Source organism: Passer domesticus, chromosome 1 (assembly GCF_036417665.1).
Source record: "Passer domesticus isolate bPasDom1 chromosome 1, bPasDom1.hap1, whole genome shotgun sequence".
Taxonomy (NCBI): domain Eukaryota; kingdom Metazoa; phylum Chordata; class Aves; order Passeriformes; family Passeridae; genus Passer; species Passer domesticus.
The window spans coordinates 109,582,072-109,608,311 of record NC_087474.1 but is presented as its reverse complement, the minus strand read 5'-3'; the positions used below and the strand labels follow the sequence as shown (position 1 = coordinate 109,608,311).

At 38.0% G+C, this 26,240-nt stretch overlaps 1 protein-coding gene across 11 annotated transcripts in view; it reads right to left on the bottom strand.

The window, feature by feature from the left end:
* PIEZO2 (piezo type mechanosensitive ion channel component 2) overlaps positions 1 to 26,240 on the bottom strand; it is a 288,110-nt gene that overhangs the window by 27,238 nt on the left and 234,632 nt on the right. For 7 of the 11 annotated variants that reach the window (XM_064433518.1, XM_064433512.1, XM_064433438.1 and 4 more), the window contains 12 exons: positions 25,987 to 26,230; positions 24,706 to 24,802; positions 22,766 to 22,925; positions 20,884 to 20,973; positions 18,832 to 18,953; positions 17,943 to 18,014; positions 13,786 to 13,889; positions 11,717 to 11,815; positions 9,196 to 9,304; positions 7,492 to 7,560; positions 4,114 to 4,280; positions 2,323 to 2,498 (listed from right to left, as the gene is read on the bottom strand). In XM_064433518.1, coding sequence (XP_064289588.1) covers positions 2,323 to 2,498; positions 4,114 to 4,280; positions 7,492 to 7,560; positions 9,196 to 9,304; positions 11,717 to 11,815; positions 13,786 to 13,889; positions 17,943 to 18,014; positions 18,832 to 18,953; positions 20,884 to 20,973; positions 22,766 to 22,925; positions 24,706 to 24,802; positions 25,987 to 26,230 — 1,509 coding nt within the window. The remainder of the gene's footprint in view (positions 1 to 2,322; positions 2,499 to 4,113; positions 4,281 to 7,491; positions 7,561 to 9,195; positions 9,305 to 11,716; positions 11,816 to 13,785; positions 13,890 to 17,942; positions 18,015 to 18,831; positions 18,954 to 20,883; positions 20,974 to 22,765; positions 22,926 to 24,705; positions 24,803 to 25,986; positions 26,231 to 26,240) is intronic. The other 4 variants (XM_064433476.1, XM_064433487.1, XM_064433506.1 and 1 more) reach the window with 2 other exon arrangements.

The window sequence follows — 26,240 nt, the reverse complement described above, 5'->3', positions numbered from 1 at the left end:
AAAAAATTTACAGTTCCTGCAGCTGATCAGGAGGGTTTTTCTCTTTGGCTATCCAGTGTTTATCTGAGCACTGAGGATTATGTCTTATTATAATGGAATAGCTTCTGTGCTTCAGCATTCCTGTGTGCTCACAGACTTGCTCACCTTACTCAGGGACCTAATGTCTGCTACAGAATTTTGTCACTACAGAATTTTTAGTAGTTCAACCAAAGGATAAACAGAACAGAAGCCCTCTGCCCCTTCCCAGAATTTTCCATTGCAACCCGAGATCCACAATCACAGGGATGCTTTAGATTTAATTAGTCACTTCTATGTTTACTGGCAATCATTACTTTAATATACAAACTGCTACATGCTCTTGTTTGGGCAATTAAAAAATCAGTCAATAAACTCATAAGAAGTTTAAAACATTTCACCTTTCTGAAAAACAACATAGGCGCTTCTGTAATCGCTTGAAGAGATATGCAAGAGTGCCCCAACAGACAGATGGCATTATCATTCAATCAGCAGACTGATTATTACTTCCTCTATTATTATAGCAGATGTCCACAATTCATAATACTCAGTGCAAGAATATTTGATTGTTCATTACCAGAAAGATAATTTGAGATTAGAGAAATCAGTCAAAACTCTGCCTTTTGCTATTCCTTTGTTTATAAACCCTGTGACATCCTCAAAGGAAATGGAGATGACAGAAATCCATGTGAAAGATTTAACATTTTCTGTTGCAAAGCATCACCATAGAAACACTGAATTCTCTGAGTTTGAAAAGAGATTTTAAATGTGCAAATGTGCTTAAAGCAGGGTGAAAAGTGGATGCTGATTCTAAAAAAAACAAACAAAAACCCAAAAAAACCCCCACAAGTTGAGCTCAACATTGGATACCATCTCACTGAAGATTTGTTCTTCTTTTTTATGGTTAATTTTGGAATTGGTTTCCTTTTGTTTATGGTTAAAATTCCTGCTAATGATTGCACAGTAATTATAACTTCTATCTGTAGAAGACAGAGAGACAGGGTGACCAAAAACTATTAAAGGAAAGCAGGACTTAATTCATTCTTTAGGTGAGACTGAACTTTGTGGAGTTGAAATTTGCCCAGCAGATATCCAATTGGATCCAAGACAGCTGGCAACAGATTTTGACTTTACATTTTTCTCACATCATCTGACTCCTGTAAAACTGAGACAAAACACAAAGGTGTTGCTCAGTTGGGCAACAGGCCACTGAGAAAGATTTGCTCAGATTTGTTGTTTTTACTGGAGTGAACCTCTCAAAGGCCAGTGCTCACTGAAGAGCAATTTGTGGATATTTTGTTGAAGCATAATACTCAGAGGCACTCTTTTACCTTTGCTTCTCATACTATCAGAAAGGAAGACAACCCCTCATTATTTTCAGTCTGCTGACATCTACCCACTTGTCATTAGTGAAAGCTATGCATAATTTAATGTACACAGAAGTTTCTGAGTTTGCTGGGAGTATCAAACACAATATGATACTGCCACAGCTCACAGAAGGCCAGGGAGTATGAAACAGCTGGATTTCCAAAGCCCTCCCTTCTCCCCCTCACATTATACAAACTCTGCAGTATTTCAGAAGGCAAGAACTCCAGGGACGTGGTGGGAACAGACAGCCTCTGTAAGAGAGGGAAGTGAATGTGTGTGCCTCTGTGTGTATGGAGCAGCAGGAGCAGGCAGTAATTTTGGTGAGGGACTTGGCGGCATCCGTTTTCAGAAAAGAATGAGGAAGGTGGTTTTCCTGAACTAGTTTGGGTATTTGATTAACAAACATGTAGCTCTGCTGGACTGTAATTATGGCAGTTGGGAAACCAGGCTCTTCAGATGGTTTTTTCCCTGTGGGTATGAGAGGGGATTTTGTTCTTTCAAATGCAGAATCTCTTTCAATGCAAAGCATTTTCTGATTTGTGGAAAACAGACAACAATTTATTCTATCTACAAAGACAAAATGTTCACCATGAATGATCCCTCCCCAAATTATATGCCTAAAATCCTAATCCATTATCACAGAAGCATCCTCAGCACCTCTTAAATTCCATTTCTTTTCACAAGGAACAGAATGTCAATGCCATTGACTCCTAACTCTAGGCGAAACTAAAAGCAGTGGGGTAGTCTTGCAGTGGAAAAGAAGTTAAGCCAACAAGTGAATCCATCACTATAAAGGAAAAGTAACACTATTAAGATGACATGGACAAATCAAAAAGAATTCAACATTGATTAGAAAGTTCATCGGTACTTAGACAATATCTAATATTACACCCACTGCATGATACCTCTGACTTTCACAGAATAAAATTAAATCAATACCTGGAGATGCTGTCATGAGATGCTGCTGAATCTAAACTATCCATTCTTTCAGATGCTTGCAAACCAGAAGCTTGACTGGGATTTTTATCAATTGAGTCTAGTCCTGACTCCTCAGAAAGTTTCATCATATGGTTCTGGTAATACAAATGGATGCTCTCCCGTGTTGGAACATTTCCCTGTGGAAGAGAGTAGAGGTAGACATACATGGCCGGGGGAGGTGTATTCTTTGAGGAAGCAGTTTCTTCTGTCATTTGGAAAGTAACAGATTAAGGACTGTGCAAACACTTTCCTAGTAAATAGCAATCACCTTTGCAGAGTTCAAGTGAGTTTTTGACTTAACCTACCATGGCCCAAAGAGTTTGGTTTTCAAGCAAAACTGCAACAACCCATTTGATTTTAGGCTATATTTAGCCACCAAAAGTCTGCTGGATGGACTGCAGATCCTTCAGCATGGGAATGAGGAGTGGACTGCACCCATGACTCAATCTGCACTCCAGCAACCTTTGATGGATCTCTTTCAGATAGTTTTGCTGACTCTAGGAACAATTATTAGTGGCCAGTAGCAGAATTTTTAAATAGAAAAAAGGCGAAGGAACAGTTAATGTAAAAACTGATCTAGATTTTAATTAGTGTCCCCAAATCAAAATTTATTCATGAATTATGGACACAGATGGAAATCCATGAAAAAAACCACTGAAGACCTTTTCTCTTTCTCTGAAGCAAGTTCATGAAAGGATAGTTTTATTAACTGTCAGACCAGATCTGGGCACACAATCAAGTCCTTCTGGCTGTGATATTGTAATCAGAATTTTAAAGGTGTATCATAAGAATAAAACTGAGAATTCTCTGTTCCTAGGCAGAAACATATCCAACTCATTCCAATAGTGATTCCATGGTAATTTTTCTAACTCACAATGAAGCCTTATGCAAGGACTGTTTCTAACATAATAAAAGTGGCCTAAAATATTGTCTGTACTTCCTTTACTAATTGTAATAGTTTCTAGGACTTCAACTCTGATCCTCTACAATGTCCCAAAACTACAAGACTCAAAATACTGAAAATGTGAAAAAAAAAAAAATCTTAAGAACAATATCTGACACTCAGGTATTCAATTCGGTATGTTTGTGTACAAGCTGTGTTGTAAATGTTGGTGCCATTATGACATCCTGAGTCTGAAATGATGGCACAAGTTACATTCTAGCTCTACCAAAGACCTGGTATAAAGGATGAGAGATGTATAATCTATTGCATTTGGGAGATCTAAATACATTTCTAGTTACACTAACAACAGTAATCTCCGCTAATAATGGGTTTTGCTAATATACAGCTAGCTGGTGAAGGATCACACAGCTCCATTCTCACTGAAGAAATGTATGCCTGTATTTTGTCAGTCACTTCCAGTGCAAGTTGATCTACAAGAAAAGTGAAATATGCAGACTGAGGTAATTTTGGAGCTGTTTAAAATGCCAGTCATTTCTGACCTTCTTGAATCTATTCTGTCCCTTCAGAACCACACTATACTACAGAAGTGTTTCAGGCAAAACCTTCCATCAACTTCTCAAAGAATTTTTTTCCCTTAATTTGTTTTGTGTCCAGGTAATAAATCAAATAATTTATTATTTAAGGATTTATAATAAGCAGCAAAAAAAAGTCCAGACTTTTAAAAAAATGCATGTGTATTTGAGATTTTCATCATTTTCCTCCTCACTGCCGTGATCTGAAAAGACAGCCTTTCATTTTTCACCAAGCTGGAAATGGTATTAGCAGACAAAAAAGGCTGAAGGCATTACCTTCTTAATCTCCCTGGTCAGCATACAGCGCTCGATCCTGAGCACGGTGGAGATATCGATGTGCTCTCTGGAGATGGAGTTAAGCCAAGCTGTGAAACTGTCCAGCGTTGCCAGGAAAAGGACCCAAGTAAACTTCAAGATATTAAATATCCTCTTGATGATGTTATCTAAGGGACAGCAAAAGCAACAGGGAATTAATGAACACAAGTATCTTTTATTGTACTTTTGTCTGGAGCTAGATGAATTTCTCTTTTATTGTCTAATAATGGTAATCCAGGCTGTGAAACCCTGTCACACCGAGGAATCTTTGAAGATGGAGGCCTTTTGGCTGTCTGGACCATTTTCCTGACTGTATGCCTAGGCTTATCATCTGGAATACCTATTCCATCCTGTAAATCCTTGGTCCTGCAACTGTTAGTTAAATAAACAGTTCCTGATTTTAGAGGGACACTGTATGCACAGGTCTGTGAAATTAAACCCAGGGATTTGGGCATCTCCTGAGAGTATTAAATATCCCCAGGCCCTGTGATCTGAACAAGTGCTCAGTCAGTGTGTTGAGCTGAACCTCTTCAGTGTCTAATTACTTGTGAGTGTTTCTCTCTGCACAAACTTTGCCTTTTGTGCTTGAACCTTGCTAAGCTGAACTTTAACGTCTAAACTGCCTAAGCAGTCTTTGAATCTAACCTTACATTACTACAAATCACACTTGCCTGTATTTAGTGCTTTAAAAGCCTCTGTTTATCTAAGTAGGCTGCACTGTGCCATCAATGATCTCAGATCAACAAGCACAAATAAGACAAAAAATAATTTATAAAGCTTTATTCTTGCACCATTTTGGCAAAACAGTAGACTTAACCATGAATAAGGCTTATGGGTGTATACCAGCAATAGTAGCTTTATTTTGCTCAACACATCTGTCTCAAGTTAATTTCTCATTTCAGTAGATCATTTGGCATTAATAATGGTATTTCTCAGCCAAAAAGCAGCACTTTCACCTTATTTTTTATCCACTCACAACATAAACTCCACACTGGAGTTCTCATATAATATTGCAAGTGTTCAAGGCCAGGCTGGATGGGCCTCTGAACAATCTGGTCTAGCAGAAGATGTCCCTGCCCATGGCAGGAGGGTTGGAACCAGATGATCTTTAAGATCCCTTCCAACACAAGCCATTCTATTATTCTATGAATCTATGAAATACTAAAAAATTTATTTTCAATAGCCACTGCCAGAGCTAGTTGTCCCTGATAAGTTCCAAAGCCCAGAGCACTGGGTGTAAAGACAAATTATTGATTAAGCAGCCTAAGAAATAGTAGAAAACTGTCAATAATCTGCCATGCATGATGCTCTCAACAACACCACTTCTTAGCTGTACCACAAGATGGCACGCAAAACTCTGCAGAATGAGTGCATAGCTCCTTACAAAGACTGCAAAAGGAAAGCTATAATAAAGTAAAAGATTTGCCTGGACAGGCAGAGTTGTTGCATGCACATTTATCTAGAGAGAAACTATGGGAAAAATTCATTAGTGGTACTTTCCTGTAAAGTGGGTGCTGAGGTAGCACTATGTCCCATCTACTTGAGCAATGCCATGGAGCTGGTGTGCTAGCACTGAGGAAAAGAGCATTTAGCACCCTCCACCTGGTCATATAATTATTTCAATAATATTATGCCCTTTTTTCTTCAGGCCTTTTCTACATCGTTTAGAATTGGAGATATTTTTATGAGCTATCCACTTAAATTTTATTCATTCAATGTGCAGGTCTTGAAGTAGAGGAAATCCTGCCATTAAAAACTAAATGTAAAGCTGTTACTACTTCAAGGACCATCCATCACCTTTGAATTCCAGACAATATTATGAGTAGGTGAAAAGAGAACAGCACACATACACAAAAATATATAGCACATATTCTTTTTTAACCCACTCTCTTCCTCTCCAATATGGAACTTCTGCTATTGACTTCAGGAGAAGCCACTGCTTTCAGGTTAATTTTACTTTTTTTTTATTGACCACCACTGGCCTGGCATAATCTCACCATGCTGCCAAACACTTGCAGTTTAATCTGAAAGGTAATTTTCTCCCTGGGATGGAGGTGTTGTAGCATACATTTTTAATGACACTGTAGCTGTTCAGCACCTTTGCTGTTCTTCAAAAATTTTAAAACATAATTTTTTGGGGATCAATTGTATCTAAACATCTTCAAAAAGAGAAACAAATACATACTTTGTGCAGAGAAAGCTTCTCTCTGCCTGAGAGTGTCAGATGGGATTCAATCTAAGGTTACTAATGATACCAATGATTTATTACCAATTACTGGCTAATTTTTCTGGTCATTTTCTTTAACAAATTTTACCTAGGAACAGCTGAAGTATTTCAACAAAAATATAAAGCACTTTAAATTTATTATTTCCAATATAAATTAATTATAAACCTCCATCTTTTTCCCTAAGTCCTGTGTAGCACCAACACTACATCCCTAGAGATGCATTTGTGTGATTTACTTCAGTGTTTTAAGACAGATAACTGCATTGCCAGTAAGTTACAAATAAAAATCTCCCTCTCCTCCCCCATTCTCATAGCAGTGCAGCTCATTTATTTGAGACCACTGCTCTTGTGAGACAGAAATTATACCTCCCACATCCTTTTAGTCTCTACCCTCTGTTAGTCACTCAGGGACACAATTTGAACCGGAACTGTGAGAAACAATTTTATATAGAAAAGAAAAGCAGCTTTTGATGATAATGACTCACTGAAGGTAAGATGAAGATTTACTTAAGAGTAGAGTCTGTTTTCTTCTTTTACTCCAGTTAGGAGCAAGGAGCCAAGGTTGGATTTATGATCTATTAAATTTCTTTGTAGGAAAAATTGAATGTGGGCAAGATCTTGAAAACTGCTGGCATTTCTTCTGCTATATAGAACTGCCCTAAGTCTGATTTTGAATGAGAACGTGTAAGATCAGTAACAGGTAATGTTTTTAGAGGTGATTGCTGTGCTTTGTTGAATGGATAAGTACCAAGAAAAGCATTATACTAGCCTTGCTAAAACACACTCAAAATCAATGGAGATTTTAACACAGGGCTGTGTGCAGTCAGCTCCAGAATCTTAGCTTAAGTTGTTCTGTAAGCACACAGCAGTGATCAAGTCTGAGCTGGCAGGTGTATTTGCTAAATATTTAGAGAGTGAGTGCAGTAGCTAATAATCCAGAATGAGAAGTTCCTATGCTCAAGGCTTGTAAATCTTCCAGGAGAAAATCTGATAGTAGTTGGGAAGCTCGTATGGCATCAGTCAGAGTGGATCACTGCAATGCTGTCCCTGTGACAGGCCACTGCTCACAACTGCGTTGTGACAGCAGAGAAACCCTTGTTTTGCCTTTATACCTGGTCCATCAGATTTCTTCTTGACGGGTTCCTCCTCGCTGTCCTCACAGTCTGCATCATTGCCACCTCCTGCAAGCAAGGAGCAAACCAGTGAGTGTGACATCTGCAGAAATGCTGGTGTGAATGCCATTCAAGCTAGAGAATGCTACAGGTACTAAGCAGTAGGGACTGGTTCCTCACCTACCACCATAACAGAAAGCAATTTCCATTTCCAAAGCACTCAAGGGAAGGGACAGCCCTGTCAGTGAAGGTGTTCTTGGATTACTGTCCCTCTCCTGTAATTTGCAGTGGTTTCTTTCTAGATAGGCTGCTGAGTGATATCATCTGGTGGTGTAAACCCAAATATTTTCTCAGTCACTCCTCAGCCACACTCAGCAGTCTCACCTTCTGCTGACTCACACTTGAGCTCATTTCTTCATCTCCTGCAAAGGACAACCTGAGCAGTGCTCTGATCTTTTCCTGCCTCTGGCCCACCAAACCTGAGGGAATTGAATGGGACCTTCAGGCTGACAGGAAGCAGCAGGGTTGTTCTGACAACACCACATGTATTTATTGAGACTGCCAGACAAAGAGTATTGGGGAATCACAGGCAGAAATAAAGGACAAACAAGTGATCCTCCTTCTATCTAATGCCCAATAATTGCAGCTACAGTTTCAGTGGCAGAAGCCCACTTATAAAGTTCCTTCTTTCTGACAGGTAAAGATGCCAAACAGAGCAAATGCCCAGCTGATTAAACCTGTATGGGTTCCTCTTTTCCTCCCAATCATACTGACCAGAAAAGCTTTTGAATTTCTATTTTCTAGCTTAAAAATGGAGAAAAATATCAAGATATATAAACCACTTATAAACTGGTATTTTCTTCAGGGGCATGAGAGATTTTACACTGCCACCAAAACCAAATCAACATTTGTATGTTTTCTTTTTGCTATCTACTGAATTTATGGGTTTGTGGATATTTGGGTTCCTCAGTAACTGCAACATGGAAAGTGAAAAATATTTCTTTATATTCTTCTTCATGTATCAACTCAAGCTTCTTTAGGGAACAATATAGGAAATGTGGCTAAAATGAATAATATGTGGCTATTTAATGGAATTTTTTTTAACAGCTCCACTTGAACTACAGGTGTTTGGGAACTCCCTCATGAAATAGTTCTTCAACACCTTTCCCTGGGAATACATCGAGAAGAGTGACTTTGATGAACTCTAGCCTGGACAGAAAGAAAAAACCTTTTAGGATATGAGGGAGTGAAAGGGTAATGTCCTTGCTCTGCCAAACACCTGTAATTTACACTCCTATATTCTGGAGATTTGCTCTAAGTACCAGGTTATTTGCTTTATAAACTTACATCTTTATACTTTGCTATTGCAAGTACTCCCACAAATGCTTTCACATAGCTGGTGTTTTCTGCAATGTGTTGAATCTTCCTACTCACCAAAAGTTCTGGGTATTTCTTGCAACTCCATGGAAAATACATATATCCCATCTTCCCCTTTACCTCCCTCAGTGTGTGCCATGCAGAACAGAAAGACGTGGCTATGGCTGACCTTGCCATGGGTTGGTGCAGGAAAATAACACCAGCCAATTTTTTCAGTTCCTAGCCAGCACTGAGAGCACTTCTCCTCTAAACCTCATCTGCCTTTCACTACCAGAAACAACAGGCAACAGTTAATATGGTGTTTTTTAAGTGTAAAAGGTTACCTACCATCCCCAGATCCTTTCCGCCTTCTCTTCTCTTTCCCAAAACTTTTCTTCTCTTTGCGCCTCTGTCGTAGAGCTGTTTTAGGGTCAGTTATCCAGGCTTGATAAACAAACTGGAAGGAAAAAAAACTCATTTATATCAAGGTTCCTATTGTTCTGAGAGTAAGCCATAGAATAAGCCACAAGCAGGACTATATCGTTTGAGTAAATGTATTCAGACCTGTGGGGGCAAGGAAATATTTTTTATCCCAAATCAAACACCTTCCCCGCAGATCTTCTGAGTTTTCATATGCTATTTTTGTAAGTGTAAAGCCAAATGTGAAATTACTTGTGGGTGACCCAAGTTGCATTAGAACCCACAAAAATTTATGCTCTGAACTTTGGGAATTAATGTCTTTTTGTGCATTTGAGCTACCTTGTCTGAATCTCTCAATTCTGTATTTCTACTTTATCACATTACAGGCAAGATGCAGAGCAAAGAAAACTTTTAGAGAAAGTGCTGCAATTCACTAATTAAAACATCAAGAGATGTAGAGATATCCCTGTACAGCTAACTGTATTTTTCACAGCTTAGGTATTTTTCCCCCTCTGTATGGAGGGAAACAGTGGAATGTTCATAGATTTGTTATCCATACACGGTCCCAAAACTGATGCTCAGGAATTCCTCAGATTGCTTCCTGATTTTAACAATGTTGTTTCAGGTAAGTCACTTATGAATCCTTCTGCTTCTGTTTTCCCAGTTTTAAAATGAAGACAGTAATACTTACCTATTTATCCAAGGTATTTTATGGGACAACATCCTGCTCACAGCACTCACTCAGATCAACAGTCTGTTGACCTGTATGACTGCAGAAAGCATTGGAATTGGCCCAAGATATTTATAAATGATATAGCAGTGTGGATAAAAAAGCCCCAAAAATGTTTAAAAAGTTACTAAAAAGTAACTTTTTAAATAGCTCTGCTTGAGCTTGAAGGAAGGTTACAGAAAAAAGTGAACAAAATTAGTATATGTGACATAAAATATATGTCAATAACAGAAACTAAAGTAATTTTATCTCTCTACAGCTCTTTAGGGAAAAAGGTGTTCTTTTGCTCATTTAATGGTTTCCATTGAGAAATGGTAATTATCTTCAATTGTCTTATACTTCTAAGCAACACAGGCCACTGGCAGATACAGAGCAGGGAAGCACACAGATGCAGGCAAGAAGCTGAAAAAGCACAGTAACAAAACAGCTCTATCTAATTAATTCACAGCACAAACATGCAGATGATGACAACAACACACGTATATCTCAGTGAAGCTGGAATTGCCCCTCACAGGACAGAATGGTAAAATTTCTATTTGATTTCTTTATGTTTTTAGAATTTTCCTATGCAAATAACTTTGGAACATTTAAAGTATTATTTTAAAAACTGTTACACTGATGTTAAATTAATTTAAAAGGGAAAAATACATTGTTTTGTTTTGTGAATATATACAGCTATGGAGAGGAAATTATTTTGATACTGTCGAGAAGAAGACATTCTTCCAAATCTCTCAAAGTCTGTACATTTATTTTTGTAAGTCCGTGTAGTTCAAAACAAGCACCATAAGAGAAAATGTGTGGGACCAGAGACCCTGATTTCCCTTTGCTTTGTAACAGGTGTTTTCTAATGAAGGGGATCTGGGGGAATGGTGATGCTTGAATGAGCTAACACCACATTACTTTACTGGAGTCAGAAACTGCCAACATCTTCTATTGTCATTTAACTGTGAAAGTGTGCACTAGCCACAATTATAGTGTGAATAAAGAAATTAGAGCTAAAAGGCAGACTTGGATGGGGGTAGAAAATTAGAATTAAGAAAAGGAATTTGATATATAAGTTTAATGTAACTACCTATGCTAAACAGGGAGTATTTTAAGAGCATACTGGGTAGATATTAGTTTAGATTTCTACCACTGCACTAACTTCCAATTTAGTATCTTTGGATACTAATTTGGAGCTGGTACTCAATCTGTAACATTCACTCCTTACAAAAATCATGTCATATATGGAGTGGAATATTATATGCAGTGCCCAAAGTTAAGAAATGCTAAATGTATTCAAGCAGGGCAAGAGAGAAGATGCACAAATCTTTTTTTGTGATGATTAAGGCCAGAAAAGTAGAGAACTAAAAAGGGGTTTGGAGCAGAATGTGTGTTTAACAAACCTTTCACCAGCTTCCTGAGATCAATTACCACCGTGACCATAAGACACATGCAACTTGATGTGACCATCTTGTACATCAGTATCAAAAGAAAATAAGAATTTAGGTCTGCATTTTCTCTCTGGGGTTATGCGTAAAAATGGACAAACCATTTTGCTTGTAATTTGACCACTCCAAAGGTTGCATTGCATTTGCTAGGAATGAGACTTTAGCTGTCATCTTTTTTCTTATTAATCCATATAAGAGGAAAAATGCAGACGAGGACAGAGGTATATCTACACTATGTCAGGATCTATGGGGTGAGTCACGTACTGAGCATTTGCAAAATGTCAAGTACCTTTGCTGCTTTGATTAAATACTGAAGAATAGTTTTGGGTAGTTTAATGATAGACTTTGGCAAGGCTAAAATGGCTGAAGCAAATTTTCCAATAGCTCTCTATAAAGAAGGACAAAGCAAGAGTAGTTAGTAGTAAAGCAGAAAATATTAATAAATAGGATCTCTTTAATTACTGTATCTAGAATACTAAGAACAAATTTACATTCATAAACCTTCAATAATATGACTCTTAACTGCATGCATTCTCTAACATTTAAAATCTCCAAGTTAACCATTGAAGGGGATACTGAACACAATTTACACTGAAAGAAAGATCATACATTCAAATAATTCTTTAACAGAATCTACAACAAAGTTCACTTGGCTACTATTTTTACTAAGACCTCATGCATCATGATGGAAGGTGAAGAAAGTATGATGACCATAGGATGAACAAACTTTTCCTGAAGAAAACCAATTTTCTGTTTTATACAATTCTCTGCTTGTATAAAGCCATCCAGCATGTTTGTATTGCACATACTGCAGAACAGGCCACCTATCCAGAACATCTGTTTTGAAATAATGAACAGATCCTCTATTCTCAAACTAATAGTTTCAGGACTGAGATGAACAAAAACCACAAATCCTAGCATAAATGAAATAATCTTGTTAATTGCTGACCTCAAGTATAGAACTCTTTAGCTCAGTGCTTGGCATCAGCATATCTGTACAAAATGATGCCACCAATTTTTTAATAAATCAGCAGAAAGAAGAATGCAAACTTTCCTCTATACCTGCATGAAAACCAGAAAGAAAAATGACCTAGAAAGCCATGAGCCATTTCTGTGACCCAAGGTAAGTTAAATGCAAAATATATTCAAAAAATAGTGCAATACTACAAAACAAAACCTACTTATCACATTATTTTGATCTAGCTTTGTTTTGCCTTTATTAAGGTCAGATTTTTTTTCATGTCATTGCCATTCAGGCAGTTTAATCCATGTAGCCAACTGGCAATGCTAATATATAAACCAAAGGCACATGCTATTAATGAGTTAAATAAAACATTTCTTCCTGTAATTCAGTAATGTTGTCTGAGACGCTTTGTTTGAAGGATTTTGGCTTAGGGAATAGAAAAGCATGGAGGCAGTTTCTTGCTCTTGCTCAGGTTGAAAGTTCCGCAATGCGTCAATTCCGCAGTGATGTGAGGCTGCATCTGGATGGGAATACTCAGCTAGAAAAATCTGCTTGATTAAGCTTTTGAAGCTATAGACCCAAAAAACTTCTGCAGCATTTCAAAAAAGTTCTTCCACAAGTGAAACTTTATTCATTAAAAGCAAAAGCAATCCTAGATGTAGGAGTATTTCAGTAACTTCTTTACCCACATTCTTCATTTAAGCCACTGCATTTGATATTGTCTAACACCACCCAGTCCACATGGAGCAAACCAGGTAGGAAACCTCAGATATCTTTTTAGCATTACAATATCGTCCTGCATCACCATAGTCTGGCACTAAAAAATGCAAATATATTAATTAACACTGCTCTTAAAATGAAAGAAAATAAATGGATGTAGCCTCCTTTTGTAATTTGAAATGTTAAGTTCTTTCTAATCCAAGGCTATATTTCTCTGGCCCACTAAGTTCAATGATATTTTTTTAAATTAAGTATGTATTCTTTTCCATGAAAACATGCTTATTTTGGGGATTATTTCTTCATGGAATGATAACACCTCCTCAAAATTAAAAAACCACCAGAGGCATTCCACAGTAGCATCAGGAGCAAGTCAGCTTCCTCAACTATCTTTATTGCAATGCAGAAAAATGTAAAGCTTGGGTTCTTAACCTTTGCTTTTTGTATTTTTGTTATCTGCAGGCATAAGTGAATGAAGATATGACTCTAGTACAGTTTCAGCAAGAATCTGGCAATGCTTAAAGCAAATTTACACTTTTAATTAGCAAGAAATGTAAGTTCCAATACTTTTCTGGACTAATTTAGAGGAACTGGCAGCTTTAACATATGTGCCTGTGTTATGGGAAATGTACATTTTTTTCCAGGTGTCAACGAGATCGCAAATTACCACAAAGTACCTGAAAAGCAGATTTTTTTCGAGGCTCTTCCTCTTCTTTTTTTTCCTCTTCCTCTTCCTCTTCACTATCCGTCTCAAACAAATAATAATTTCCACTTCTGACCACTAAGTGAAACAAAATATTTTTTTTAACTTTTCTGGAAAGTTCTATTCTCAACTCCCCCAAGACCTATGAACAGGTAGTCAGTCATTTAAAAATTCATAACCAGGAGAGGTGAAAACAGAGAAGAAGCAAGAGATGAAAAGGTCTCAGGCCATTTATTTGATGTTAGTCTGCAATGCTTTGGGCATGAATAAGAACTATACAAGAACTAAGGAAAACATCCCTATAAAAAGAAAATGCAAAGAAAAGGATTGAAGTTTATCAAGTTACAAGGTTACATTTTTAGAGAAAAATGACAATTAAATCTAAATTTACTGGGGACTTATGATTATTTGAGGGAGTAAAATAAAGCCCAGCAGGTGAAATGAACTTATATGAACAGTACCACTGGACAAAAAATACAGAATTTCTCTTTAAAACACTGAGGGAATCCTTTAAACTAGGCAATGGGATAGTATTAGTTTGATGAGGCAATGGAAAACCTTGGCTTGTTTAACACAAATCCCTTGGATTCTATTAACGTGATTGCAAATGAATTTCAATTTTTTGCCCATGGATTCAGAAAGATTCTGAAACCTTGATACAGCATAGATATACAGTGATTAAGCTAGGCCTTATATCCTTGAACAGAAGCAATGTTTTTGTTTCACAGATGGCAACAGGCCTACATGAACAAACAAGGGAGACAAAAGAAATAAAAATAAGGTAATGAGCAAGAGAAAAATAAAAATCACAGCATTACATTCAGCAGTGAAAACTGGTAATTAATTGCCACATTTAAGCTGAAATATTTGAAGGAACAATTATTTAGATGAAAATTTACAAAATCTGGATATATGGAGCAATACATATTCATATAACATTATCCATCATTACAGGTTTCTGGAAAAGTAACAGTTGTTGTAATTCAATCATACCTTGAATTCTGCACAGATCATGTGTGCAGATCATCATATATAACTACTTACAAACCTCAGGGTAAGGCTGTGAAATTTTCCAGAACTGATATTTGGGTCATAACTTTGCCATCTAAACTCCCTCACAGAGGGAATTTTGTGCCTCATGTGCCCACTTATGATTTTTAGCATCAATGCATGCCCTGCAGAGGGACAGAAAGTCTGCTTCAGCCATTCCAATTGTTGCACTGAGGTGAAGAGAAAGTTTGGAAATTTCCTGGATGAAAAAAATGGTTTTTTTGGTGCTGAGCCTTCCAAGAAGGCCCATTTAAAATGCATTGAACAGATGAAAGTATTTTAAGAGCCAGAAGCCTGCAGTTCTCTTTCATAAAATGGTGTCTGGTAGTCAGCAACAGAAATTGTCAGTGCAGATCAGCTGGGTAAGGTCTGACATTAGGCAAAACCTCTATGGCACTACAGCTTTGTAAAGGCTCAGAGTAGCACTCAGTCAGGCTTGGAATGCCTGATCTGGAAGCAAATAAAACTACATTGATCTTCCTACAAATTTTTTAGGTTAAAGCATATCTGAGGGGGCACTCCAGTGCAGCAGTTCCATTCCTTTTACAGCTCAGGAGAGAGGTATGATTGAATAGCAATAATGCACTCTTGCACACATCAAAATGGAGCAAGTGGCGTGTCAGTCACCTACAGGGCTTCCTGAAGAGACCAAGTTCTACTAGTAACACAATCCATGGCCAGACTGGACTTGGGAGACCCCTCTTGTACTGCAAAATGTAGCTTCCTCCGACTGAGAAAAGGGATGTACAGGCTTTTCATGGGATGAGATGGAGGATGCAGGTGAAAGAATGATCCCATCATCTGCTTGTGCCCAGGGGGAAAGTGCTCCCCAGGACAGCTGCAGTCACCATCTTTTGCACTACATCAGACACAACTGTGTGACCCAGGAGAATCTAAGCATGTGGTCCTAACTCCTGCTGATCTTTGTGGACTTCAAAAATAATCCACAAGCACAGGAGGAACCGTACCTCCCTACAAGGGAGATTGTGAGTGAACACCAACGAGGAAATCCTCACTGATGCTTTTTATCTGCTCTACTCAGACCCAAATTCATGACTGTTTTAATTGCTATGATATACAAAATGAGGTCTCTTTCTGCACAATAAAATTATAGCAAGTGATATAAAAATAACAATAAAATCTAAATTAAAAACTTCAAGCTTGAGTGACTTCAGTATTTGCATATATACACCCACAAACCCATTTACTGAGATGAAGAATGGTGCAGAATGCTGCAGTTACAGTGGTGTTCCAAAAAGAATAAGTGGGGAATATCAGTCTACTCCCAGTCTGCATGCCTGTAAACACCCACTCAGTGCCATGTTTCACTGAGTGTGGATGCAAGCCACGTGGCAGGCAACTGCTGGTTGTAGGGTCAGGGTCTGTGATGTTTCCCACAAGGCTTTGCATTATTGCAGTAAATAATTTCAAGAATGCTCAATATTTAAACACCAAAATGCAACTAGCCACCTAAGAACATTAAATAATGAGGATGAAATAAGTAAAAGCCAAAGTCAATATCTCTCTGTGCAATTCTTCTTACTACAGAACCAGTGATGAATAAACAAGAGACCATATCCCATTCCTTCAAAGTCATGGTAGCTTGAAATTCTATAGAAAAAACTCACAAATTATAGTTTTTATCTGTTTTTTTCATTGTTGTTCTAATGAAATTATGGGACAAGAATTTTATTTTCACAAGGCTTTTGAAAAGGATAGGTCTCTCTAAAGTGGCAGTGTGCCCTTTAGAAAAACAAAAATAGAGGCACAGTTTACTTGTGACTTGATAGAAATAAAGATCCCATATTCTGATAAAATATATGTCTGCTGAATTTATAAATAAATTTACATAGGTAAATGAAGCAAAATGTAAATGTGTAAAATTATGACTTGGAGTAGCTCTTAAACTAAATGACCAAACACAATACAGACATTCATATTTTTAATTACATGAAGCTGAACTGGGGGGGGTTTAGGTTGGATATCAGGAAGAAGTTTTTCACCCAGAGAGTGGTTGGGCACTGGAACAGGCTCCCCAGGGAAGTGGCCCCAGCACCAGCCTGGCAGAGTTCAAGAAGCATTTGGACAATGCTGTCAGCACATGGTGTGACTCTTGGGGATGGTCCAGGAGCTGGACTGGATGATCCTGATGAGTTCCTTCCAACTCAGCACATTCTGTGATCCTGTGTTTCTATGATTTAACTCTGATCAGTGCCCTACATTTAAGTATTTTTTTTCACATCTTCAGAGGTTACTAAACAGTTCATGTCTGATTTCATTCAACAAACATCCAGTTGAAGGACATCTGATTTGAGATTGCAGCCTACTCAGCTTTCCTGCTCTACCAAATCCATAATGTAGGAAAGAACTCTGTCCTATGGCTGGGCTGGGCTACAAACAAATTGCATCATAATGCACCAATTATATGAGTGACACATGCTAATAACATCTTGTGCACAAGGCTAGATATATTTTTGCTCTCAGGTAAACATTAAAAAAAATGGAAATACCAAAGCAACAGACATCAACAATACATTAAAGTGACACCAGGGAGATGGAGCTGAGCTCTACACAGTCTAGTTCTGGGAGTAGTCTTCCTACCTTACTGTGGTGCTCAGATTTCTACAGTTGCTACTAAAATGACTGATGAGCCATAAAAAAAGATGTATGATATGTGTTTATGAAAAAGAAGTTATGACTAATCTTAGAATGCACTGGCAAACTTTCACATTCACATTGTTAAATATATTGAGCTGTGCAGTATCAGGGAGTTGCAACCTTTGGGGTTAAGACAGATTCTTTTCAGCACATGTTTATCTGATTTGATATTTTTCTAAGAATGCTCGAAGTATCATGAGCTAACTATACTTCCAATACACAGAAGTTCACAATATAGTCAAATTCTTTGAAGATTGAAAAGTAGAAATCACTTTTGGGAAAAAAAAACAAACAAACAAGCCTTCTATCAAGTCACAATCACAAAATCAGGCATAAAACAAACAGGCTATGGGAATGCCTTCATTCTGGTCAAGGATATAAGGGTTAAATCCACATATTTGTAAGAGGATTGAGAAAACCTACTGGAAGCATGATCAACCCAAGGCCGCCACCACAGCTTTTTTTTGCCCTTGGCTTTCTCTTTGTCTGCATCTCCTAAAATAAAATATGTTCAAATATTAATTTTACAAAATGAGAAACATATTTCTTACACTGATTAATAATTTTTATTTTCTCTCAAAAGAACTAAAATTTCATGAGCACATCAGATGTCAGGTCTACTGAATACATTTAATATTAAAATAATTCAAAACCATGACCACTAAGCAGAAGTACTCTGATTTATGCAGTAGTTAAAACAGTATTCCACTCTAAAACAGCTAAAAAGTTGGGGTTTGTGTTTTATAACATCCTGTCACAGTTGACTGTAATTTAAAGAGGAAAAAAATTCCCTCCTCTCAAATCCCCTTACATTTCAGGCTCCAAAAATTTTTGAATCCAGTAAGTGCAAATCTCAGTTCAATGCTTGAAATGTGGCACCAGATAGGTATGATTTTATCAGTGCCCATGATTTTAAATAACATTTAAGAGCACACAAACATTTCAGTGACTGAAAAAAATCCAGAACAGCATCCAGAAAACATTGCTGGAAAAATGTTGGTGCTACCTATTTGTAAAACTGTGTTTTATAGATAATGATTTTTACCAAAATAAACCCCTGACTCTTTTCAGCTCTTTGCCAATAGGCTGAAGTTAACCAAAAGTATCCTCAAAGTGAACCATTTTCTCTAAACCTAGTTACAGTACATAACACAGATTTTTTTTTTTTTTTTGGTGGAATCGAGCCTGAAACTGATAGTCAGCTAACAATGTTGTTACGTGCTGGCAGTTTTTAAGAACAGTTTATCACTTGTCCAACTAGCAGGTCTATCAGATCCTTATGCAAATATGGTACAGGAGTAGCTAATGGTACCTTCATCATCTTCTTCAGAAACCTTCCGAATCTCCGGCCCCTCTGAGGACTCCTGGTTCATGCTCAGCATCCTCTCTTTACCCTTCTTGTATTTTTGCTGCCTGGCTTTGATGCGATCCATTCTAGCAAAAGGAGGAATCTTATTAGATTTACACCTTCACCCACCCTAGAAAACAAGTGTTAAACATATGCACATACACACACACACACACACACACACACACACACACACACACACACTGCAGCACTTCTGAGGGAAATATTCCACACTGTTGTTAGTCCTGCCCTTAAACAGGAGACACATTGCTCTGAAGGGGCTGGCTGGGAGGACCAAGCATAGATGTTCACTCTGTTGGTCAGTGAAAGCTGGATTTCTTGCTGTCCTGACTGTTTACTTTCTCCCACTCAACTATCTTATTATCATTTAAAATTACCTTTCCTGAAACTTGCCACTCTGAACCAGGGATTTGGTTGCTTCTGCTCTGTTTGTACAACATCTTCACCCTTTAAGATCATTTGTCTCAACGGACGTCAGTGACAAATTGTGTCCCTTGGGGGTCCAGTGCTATTTTTACTGTCTGGGGATGAAGTGGGATCAAGTGTACCTTCAGCAAAGTTTGCAGATGACACCCAGCTGTGTGGTGCTGTTGGCACAGCTGAAGAATGGGATGCGTTTTGCAGGGATCTGGACAAGCTCAAGAAGCTGGTGTACAGGAACCTCATGAAGTTAACTAAGACCAAATTCAAGGCGCTGCGCCTGGGTCAGGGCAACTGCTGATATCAACAGAGGCTGGGGCATGGACTGATTGAGAGCAGCCCTGCTGAGGATGCTTTGGGAGTGCTGACGGATGAAAGGCTGGATATGAGCCTCAATGGGCACTCCCAGCCCGGAAACCCAGCTGTGTCCAGGCTGTATTCAAACCACAGTAGGCAGGAGGGTGAGAGAGGGGATTCTACCCCTCTGCTCTCATGAGACCCCACCCACAGTGCTGCATCCAGCTCTGAGGTGCCCAGCACTGGAAGGACATGGACCTGTTGGTCCAGAGGAGGGCCAGAAAAGTGACTAGAAGATGGAGCACCTCTCCTGTAAGGAAAGGTTGTGACAATTAGGGCTGTTCAGCATGAAGAAAAGGCTCTGGAGAGATCTTATTGCAGCCATTCAGTACTTGGAGAGAGCTTATAGGAAAGATGGGGCCAAACTTTTTTGCAGGGTCTGCTGTGAAGACAAAGGGCAATGGTTTTAAACTGAAAGGGGATTGCTTTAGATTGGCCACAAGAAAAATGCTTTTACAATGAGGGTGGTAAAACCTGGAGCAGGTTTCCAGAGAGGTGGTGGATGCTCCATCCCCAGACACATTTAAGGTCAGGCTGGATGGGGCTCTGAGCAAATTGATCTCTTTGACCATGTCCCTGCTCATTACAGGGGGGTTGAACTAGGTGACCTTTAGGTTTTCCCCTCCAACTCAAACAATTACATGATTATGTGATTCTATACAGGTAGAAAATATGGTCCCTGCAATCTTCCGATGATTTTTTCATTATGCAGCATGGAAGGAACTGTCATGAGTGGGATTTGACACTTGGTTAGGAAGTGTCCAGTTAGGGCTTTCCATGCATTCTGTTGAAGGAACTTTGAAACTTTTTCAACTTTCTGCAGTTACCAAAGAAGCATGTTGGCTGCATGCAATACAAACCAAAGTGACTTATGGGCCGTATAAAGAGAAAGGGTCTCCAGGCCACTTGAACTGAATGCAAATATTTTCAGTGAAGCTAAACATATATTTTGCACTTAAACACCAAAGAAGGAACCACAAATAAAACCGAAAGAGCAGTCATGCAACAAAATTTTCCAGGAATACAGATAACAGATATATAGAACAAAATTCTAATAATGGTAAAGCATTTCTATAAAAGAAAGTGCTAGATAAATACCAGAAGCCAGTTTTTCTGTCAAAGAAGGTGCTAGATAAATACCAGCAATCATTAAATATATATATATATATACGTATGCATAGGTATATGCATATATATATAAATGCATTAAATACTTACTGTCTTTTCAGTTGGTCCATTGATTTTTTTTCCTCTTCAATTCTTGCTTTTACAGCCTTGACAATTGTAGCCTGAAAAAGCTCAGCACCCCTACATCAGAAATGGGACAGAGGAAAAGAAAAAGGAGAAGACATGTCAAATGTTTCAGAGTTTTCCCTATGGCAATTAAGAAAAGAGAATTCTATGTTCCCTCTATACATGACCTTATCTGCATCAAACAAAACTAATCCAGGACTTGAAAGAAGCAATCAATTTGTCTAAAATAGTAACATCTTTACAGACAATCATTTTAAGATCTGAGCCCAAATACCAGGTGAATCCTACTCAGCCTGTATGCTCCTCTATCAGCTGTTCTCAAGAAATTCAGTTCCCGTCCTCAAAACACAGAACACAAGTAGGTTCAAGGCTGAGGAAGGATTTCTTGCACACCCTCAGGATTTCTTTATAGTCAATTCAGCATTATAATCACCTCAATTCCCTGCCTCAGTCCTCCTGGTAGTTGTGAGCAAGGTCCAGCTTTATCCAGGGCCATGATAAGCATATATTCAGCTTCACTTTTACCCTCTGAATACTATGGTCCTTTCAATCTGACAATAACAAGCCCTTGAGCAAGTTTCTGGTGTGCCAAAAGAATATGGCTTTCCACCCCACTACATTAGAAACGTAATCAGTTAATTGATTTGAACATTATGACCATTCTTCCTAATTCACACATGAACTCTTAAGGCTCTTAAAAGAGTCTTAAAGTCTCTCTCAAAGAAGTAATAGCAATCTAAAGCCTTTCTTTTGTCAGGAAAAGCTGTAATTTTAAAGAAGAAAAGTTGTAATTTTAAAAGTCCACTCTTTCATTCTGGATGCGCATTTCGCTATGTAGGACGTATTTTGATACTCATGATTTTGCTTTATGCTGTTTTCACTGTGAACCCAGCATACCAAAAGAGGTACAAAAAGAGTACAAAAATGCAATTATCCAGCATAATTGGGCATCAGCACTGAAGTTCACTCCAGAACAAAAGCCTAATGCAACGTGGGGTGGAGGTGTAGGTCTTTTGGTAGCCCTCTTTACAGGGCTGAATTTTGTTTATTATAGGGAGATAAACATGTCCCCTTCTTAAAAAGATCCCTGGAAGAGGAAGATAAAAATTACTTCATTTCATTACATGCAAGCCAAATTTTTCCCGAAATACAGTCAGAAATCAATGTCTGTATGTCTTCTGAGGAAAAAAAAAAGCCACAATACATTTATTCCAATATTAACAAAAGTAATTTCTTGGAAACTTTATAGACATTAAAACCAGTATTTCATTCCTCATCTGCCTTCATATCATAAACCAGAAGAATGTCTGTGCTAGTGATGGCTATGAGTGATTGCTTGTGGTGTAACAGCCCAACGAGGTTAACACTTCCTTGCCAAACTTAGTCAGTGTTCAGTGATGTGACACTTCCCAAAAGTGTTCCCTTTTCCTCCCAAGCCAGATGTAAGAACTTTCCCGTCTTTCTCCTCCTGCAACATTTCTTGTGACGAGATTTCTAAGAATTGTCTCAAACAAGGTCTGACAGCAGAATATTTTCTTTCCAAGACTTAGCAACTCTGGCATTCTCTCTCATGCATATCGATGTTGAGAGAATGCTGCAACACACTTTCAGAGCTTTTAACAGGAGCAGCAGATGGTATTTGGTAGAAAGAATTGTTTAATTTCTATTAGATTCTCAATTAATTTGTTTTCTTTTGTCAAAGCTGGGTTTGCAATTATGAATTTAGCATGTATTGTTTAAATAAGTGTTAATGGACTGTTTTTGTACTACCTATTGTAAACACTAAGTACTGCCACCATGAAAGATTTGAGCTGTTTAATTTAATTTCTTTTAAATTTTCTGTTACCTTGATGCTAATATCTGAGAAGCTTTTATATCTGCAACCACATGAAGGAAGTAGTAACTCATGAAGACTCTTCTTTGCAGCAACAGGAAAGCAAAACATATACTGTCCCAAATGATTCCTGCTTCACCACTGGGCAGTTTACAATCTACATTGCTCGTTGCTGGAAAAAGACACCATCAGTGTTAAGAATTCTTTAATAATGTTTAATTAATTAAATAATCCTAGCCTTTAAAATTAATTTAATTATTTTAGATTTTCCTAAAGAAAACTGTCATGCATTTCCATTTGAGGTGCACCAAAATTTCTTTTACAACAAACTGAAAAGCTTCCAACAATGTGATGTCCCATGTGCCACTGTCCCACAAGTTAGAATTCATCAGAAGTGAACCATTTGCATATAAATTCACCCTACTTTAGTAAGTACTTGAAAATAAAGAATGGAAAAGGCATATCTTTTGTTACACTGAATTATTTTATTTCAGTGTTTCCTAAAATGGCATATATTTTGTGTTCTTCTCTTCAAAGTGACTTTTTCTCTCATTTTTTAATTAAGAACATTATCAACAGGAGAAATAAGTGGTTTATTTTTGTCAAAATGACTTTTTGACTGCCACCACCTAATATTTTTATTTTTCCTCTCCACAACTCAGTCAATGCTCCTTTCCATTGCATAAGAGAAGAAATATTTGAAACCACAAAACTGCTTCCTTTGGGGTAGGAGGAGACAGGCAGAGAGGAAATCCCATTCCTCCTACCCCTAGATTTTGGCTTGGGCTATTTCTTTCTTTCTTTATTCTCTGTAAGACAGTTCTCTTGGGGATATTAAAAAATTAAAACTGGGTTTTGTGGAGCTGGACTATAAACCCCATGGCCTATGCTGCCCTATAGAAGGCAGTAGAAGGACTCCAGGGACAGGCTCTGGCTCAAAGCTGGCTTTTCAAGCAAGCAAGCCAACTTAACAGCTCTGGAAGGTCAAACTCCAAGAGCTTCAAAGCTGTGCCGAAACCCTGTAGGGGGTATTTGAAAACCTGTGCCTAAGTTTCTGTTGCTGCCCAAAATGTTTTGGATAACACAAGAATTCTTGGGCACCTTTCATCCTGTGAATTTGTGTCTTTGTATTTACTTTCTTTTCCGCTATTCCACACTTACCTATTAGGATCAGTCATGATGACCGGAATTCAGAATTTTGCTGCAGACTCTCTAGGCTGAAACAGCTCTTTAAATTCAGGAAAAACACAAACCAAACCCCAAAAAACACACACACACACACACACACACACACACACACACACACACACAAAAAAAAACCTCCAAAACCCTGCAGGTGTTTTCAAACTGTTTATCTGGGATGTCAGGACAAAGTGGCAACAAATTAATAGCTTAGTGAGATGTGAAGGGTTTTGCTCTCCATACTTCATTCATCCCTTCTCTCATCTCTATTCACAGACATTATCCACTCCATTCCTTTTATCACCACATGAAAATAATCACAAGGAAAAAAAATTGCCTAAACTCTCTATACATGCAGAAAAGTTGCCACTTTTGTGCCATTTCAGTGAGCTGGTACACAGGGAAGAGGGGGAGTCCACACTGCACACGAGGAGTGCAGCAGGGAAAAGGTGCCCTGTCCATGCAGTGATGGTGAGCTGACCTTTTAGCTCAAGATGTACAGTAAACCAGAGCATCACATCACCTGCATATATGGGAAAATGTGTTAAGTGTCAATATCTGTGAATTGTTCATTTACAGCAAATGCTGGCTGTGGGTGGATGCATGGGGATGGTGGTAGTTTTCTCTGTATACGAGTCCCCCTTGTTTCTGTGAAATATTTTCAATATTCTGTGTTGCTAATCAAAATAGGCACAACTTAAATATGGTAGAAGATTTTGAGGTGATTCTTTCTTTATAGAAAATTATGGAGAAAAATAAGCTGTACTTACGAATATGGTAGCCTTTAACTGTACAAGCCAGGCTAAATGCCTGAATCACCCAGCAACTCTTCGCAATTAATGATTCAATGTAGCCACATGCTCCTATCTGCAAAGTAAAAGAGCAGTTTCATATAACAAGACATAGCAGTAATGAGGATAAGAAAAATTGCATCTTTTTACATTGCATGAGACATAATACAGCCAAGGGCAGCCAAATTATTCTCATTACTGAAAGAGCTTGGAAGAGTGTCTTTACCAGGGATACAAACTAATCTTAGACAGAATTTGATTTTTTGATTATCAGTGAGATAGGAGGCATGTGGGTCTTGTTTGCATTTTTGCACAGAAAGGGACACATCTGGCATACGATGTAATGTGACAACTAAGCAACTTTTATAAATCACTGACTTAATCTTGCAAACATACATGGACAAGTTTAAGACACATGTAGCTCCACTGAATTCCCAAGCATAAAATGAAGCACATATGTAAGCATTTAGAACATTTGTAAATTCAAACCACCCATAAATCTATTTTATTTCAGTGTAGTGACTTAAATAAATGAAAAAAGAAAAATGTCTGTTCTTTGCAGTCCAGCACTAAAACTGTTCAAAGCTAAAAAGCAACTGCCAGGAATAAATCTAAATTTATCTTTCAAAAAGATTGAAATTACTGGCTTGTCTTAATCACCTGTCAGTACCACCGCAAGAATACATATAAAAGAGTTAATTAATACAAGAAAAATCTTTCATATTTTGCAGAAGAATTTAACATTTAATTATCAAATACATCTATTTCCACCTGAATATTAACTAGTTCCAAAAGCAACAGGAATGGAGTGTGTAACTTTGTAGTCAACCTCACTAATTACATTACATCACACAACTGCATCTCATACTAGTATGAAAATTCTTATTTAAATAAATTGTCTAATTAAATGAGCACTACTTATCAACAGCATGACTAATTTTGCATTTCTTACTCATTTTTTCACTCCACTTTTCATGAGACTTCTAAGGAGAGACTTCATTAGGCAAAGAAACCAGAACCTGGCCCTTTGAAAGCAGTTTGTGAGCTTTTACAGAGCCCGAGTGAGCACATGGGTGCACATTTCCCTATGATGGATATGCACTGCCACTCCCTAGCAATGCAGAATTGAAATGGAGACTGCTTTGTGCTTGCAGAAGGCTGTGGTCCTGAAGAAGGATTTTTAATGACTGCTCAATGCACTGTGCACACTTCCAGTGAAACAGAAGTGCTGAGGGCAGAGGAAAGGCAACAGGTCCCTACCGACAGGATGTTCTTCATGGTGATCACGAAGACGTTGTAGGCAATCAGCCAGTCCCAGTAACGCAGAATGCTCCTGATGGGCTTCAGCAACAAGTCTCCACCAAAGAGAAGGAAATAGAAGCAGGCCACCAAGTAGCCCATACAGAATATGCTGATCCTTGTGGTTCCCGTGATGAAGATTATGGTAAGCACAAACCAGAAGAGGTAACTAAATATTATCACCTTATACATGTCTAAGTAGGACCTAGAAGTAA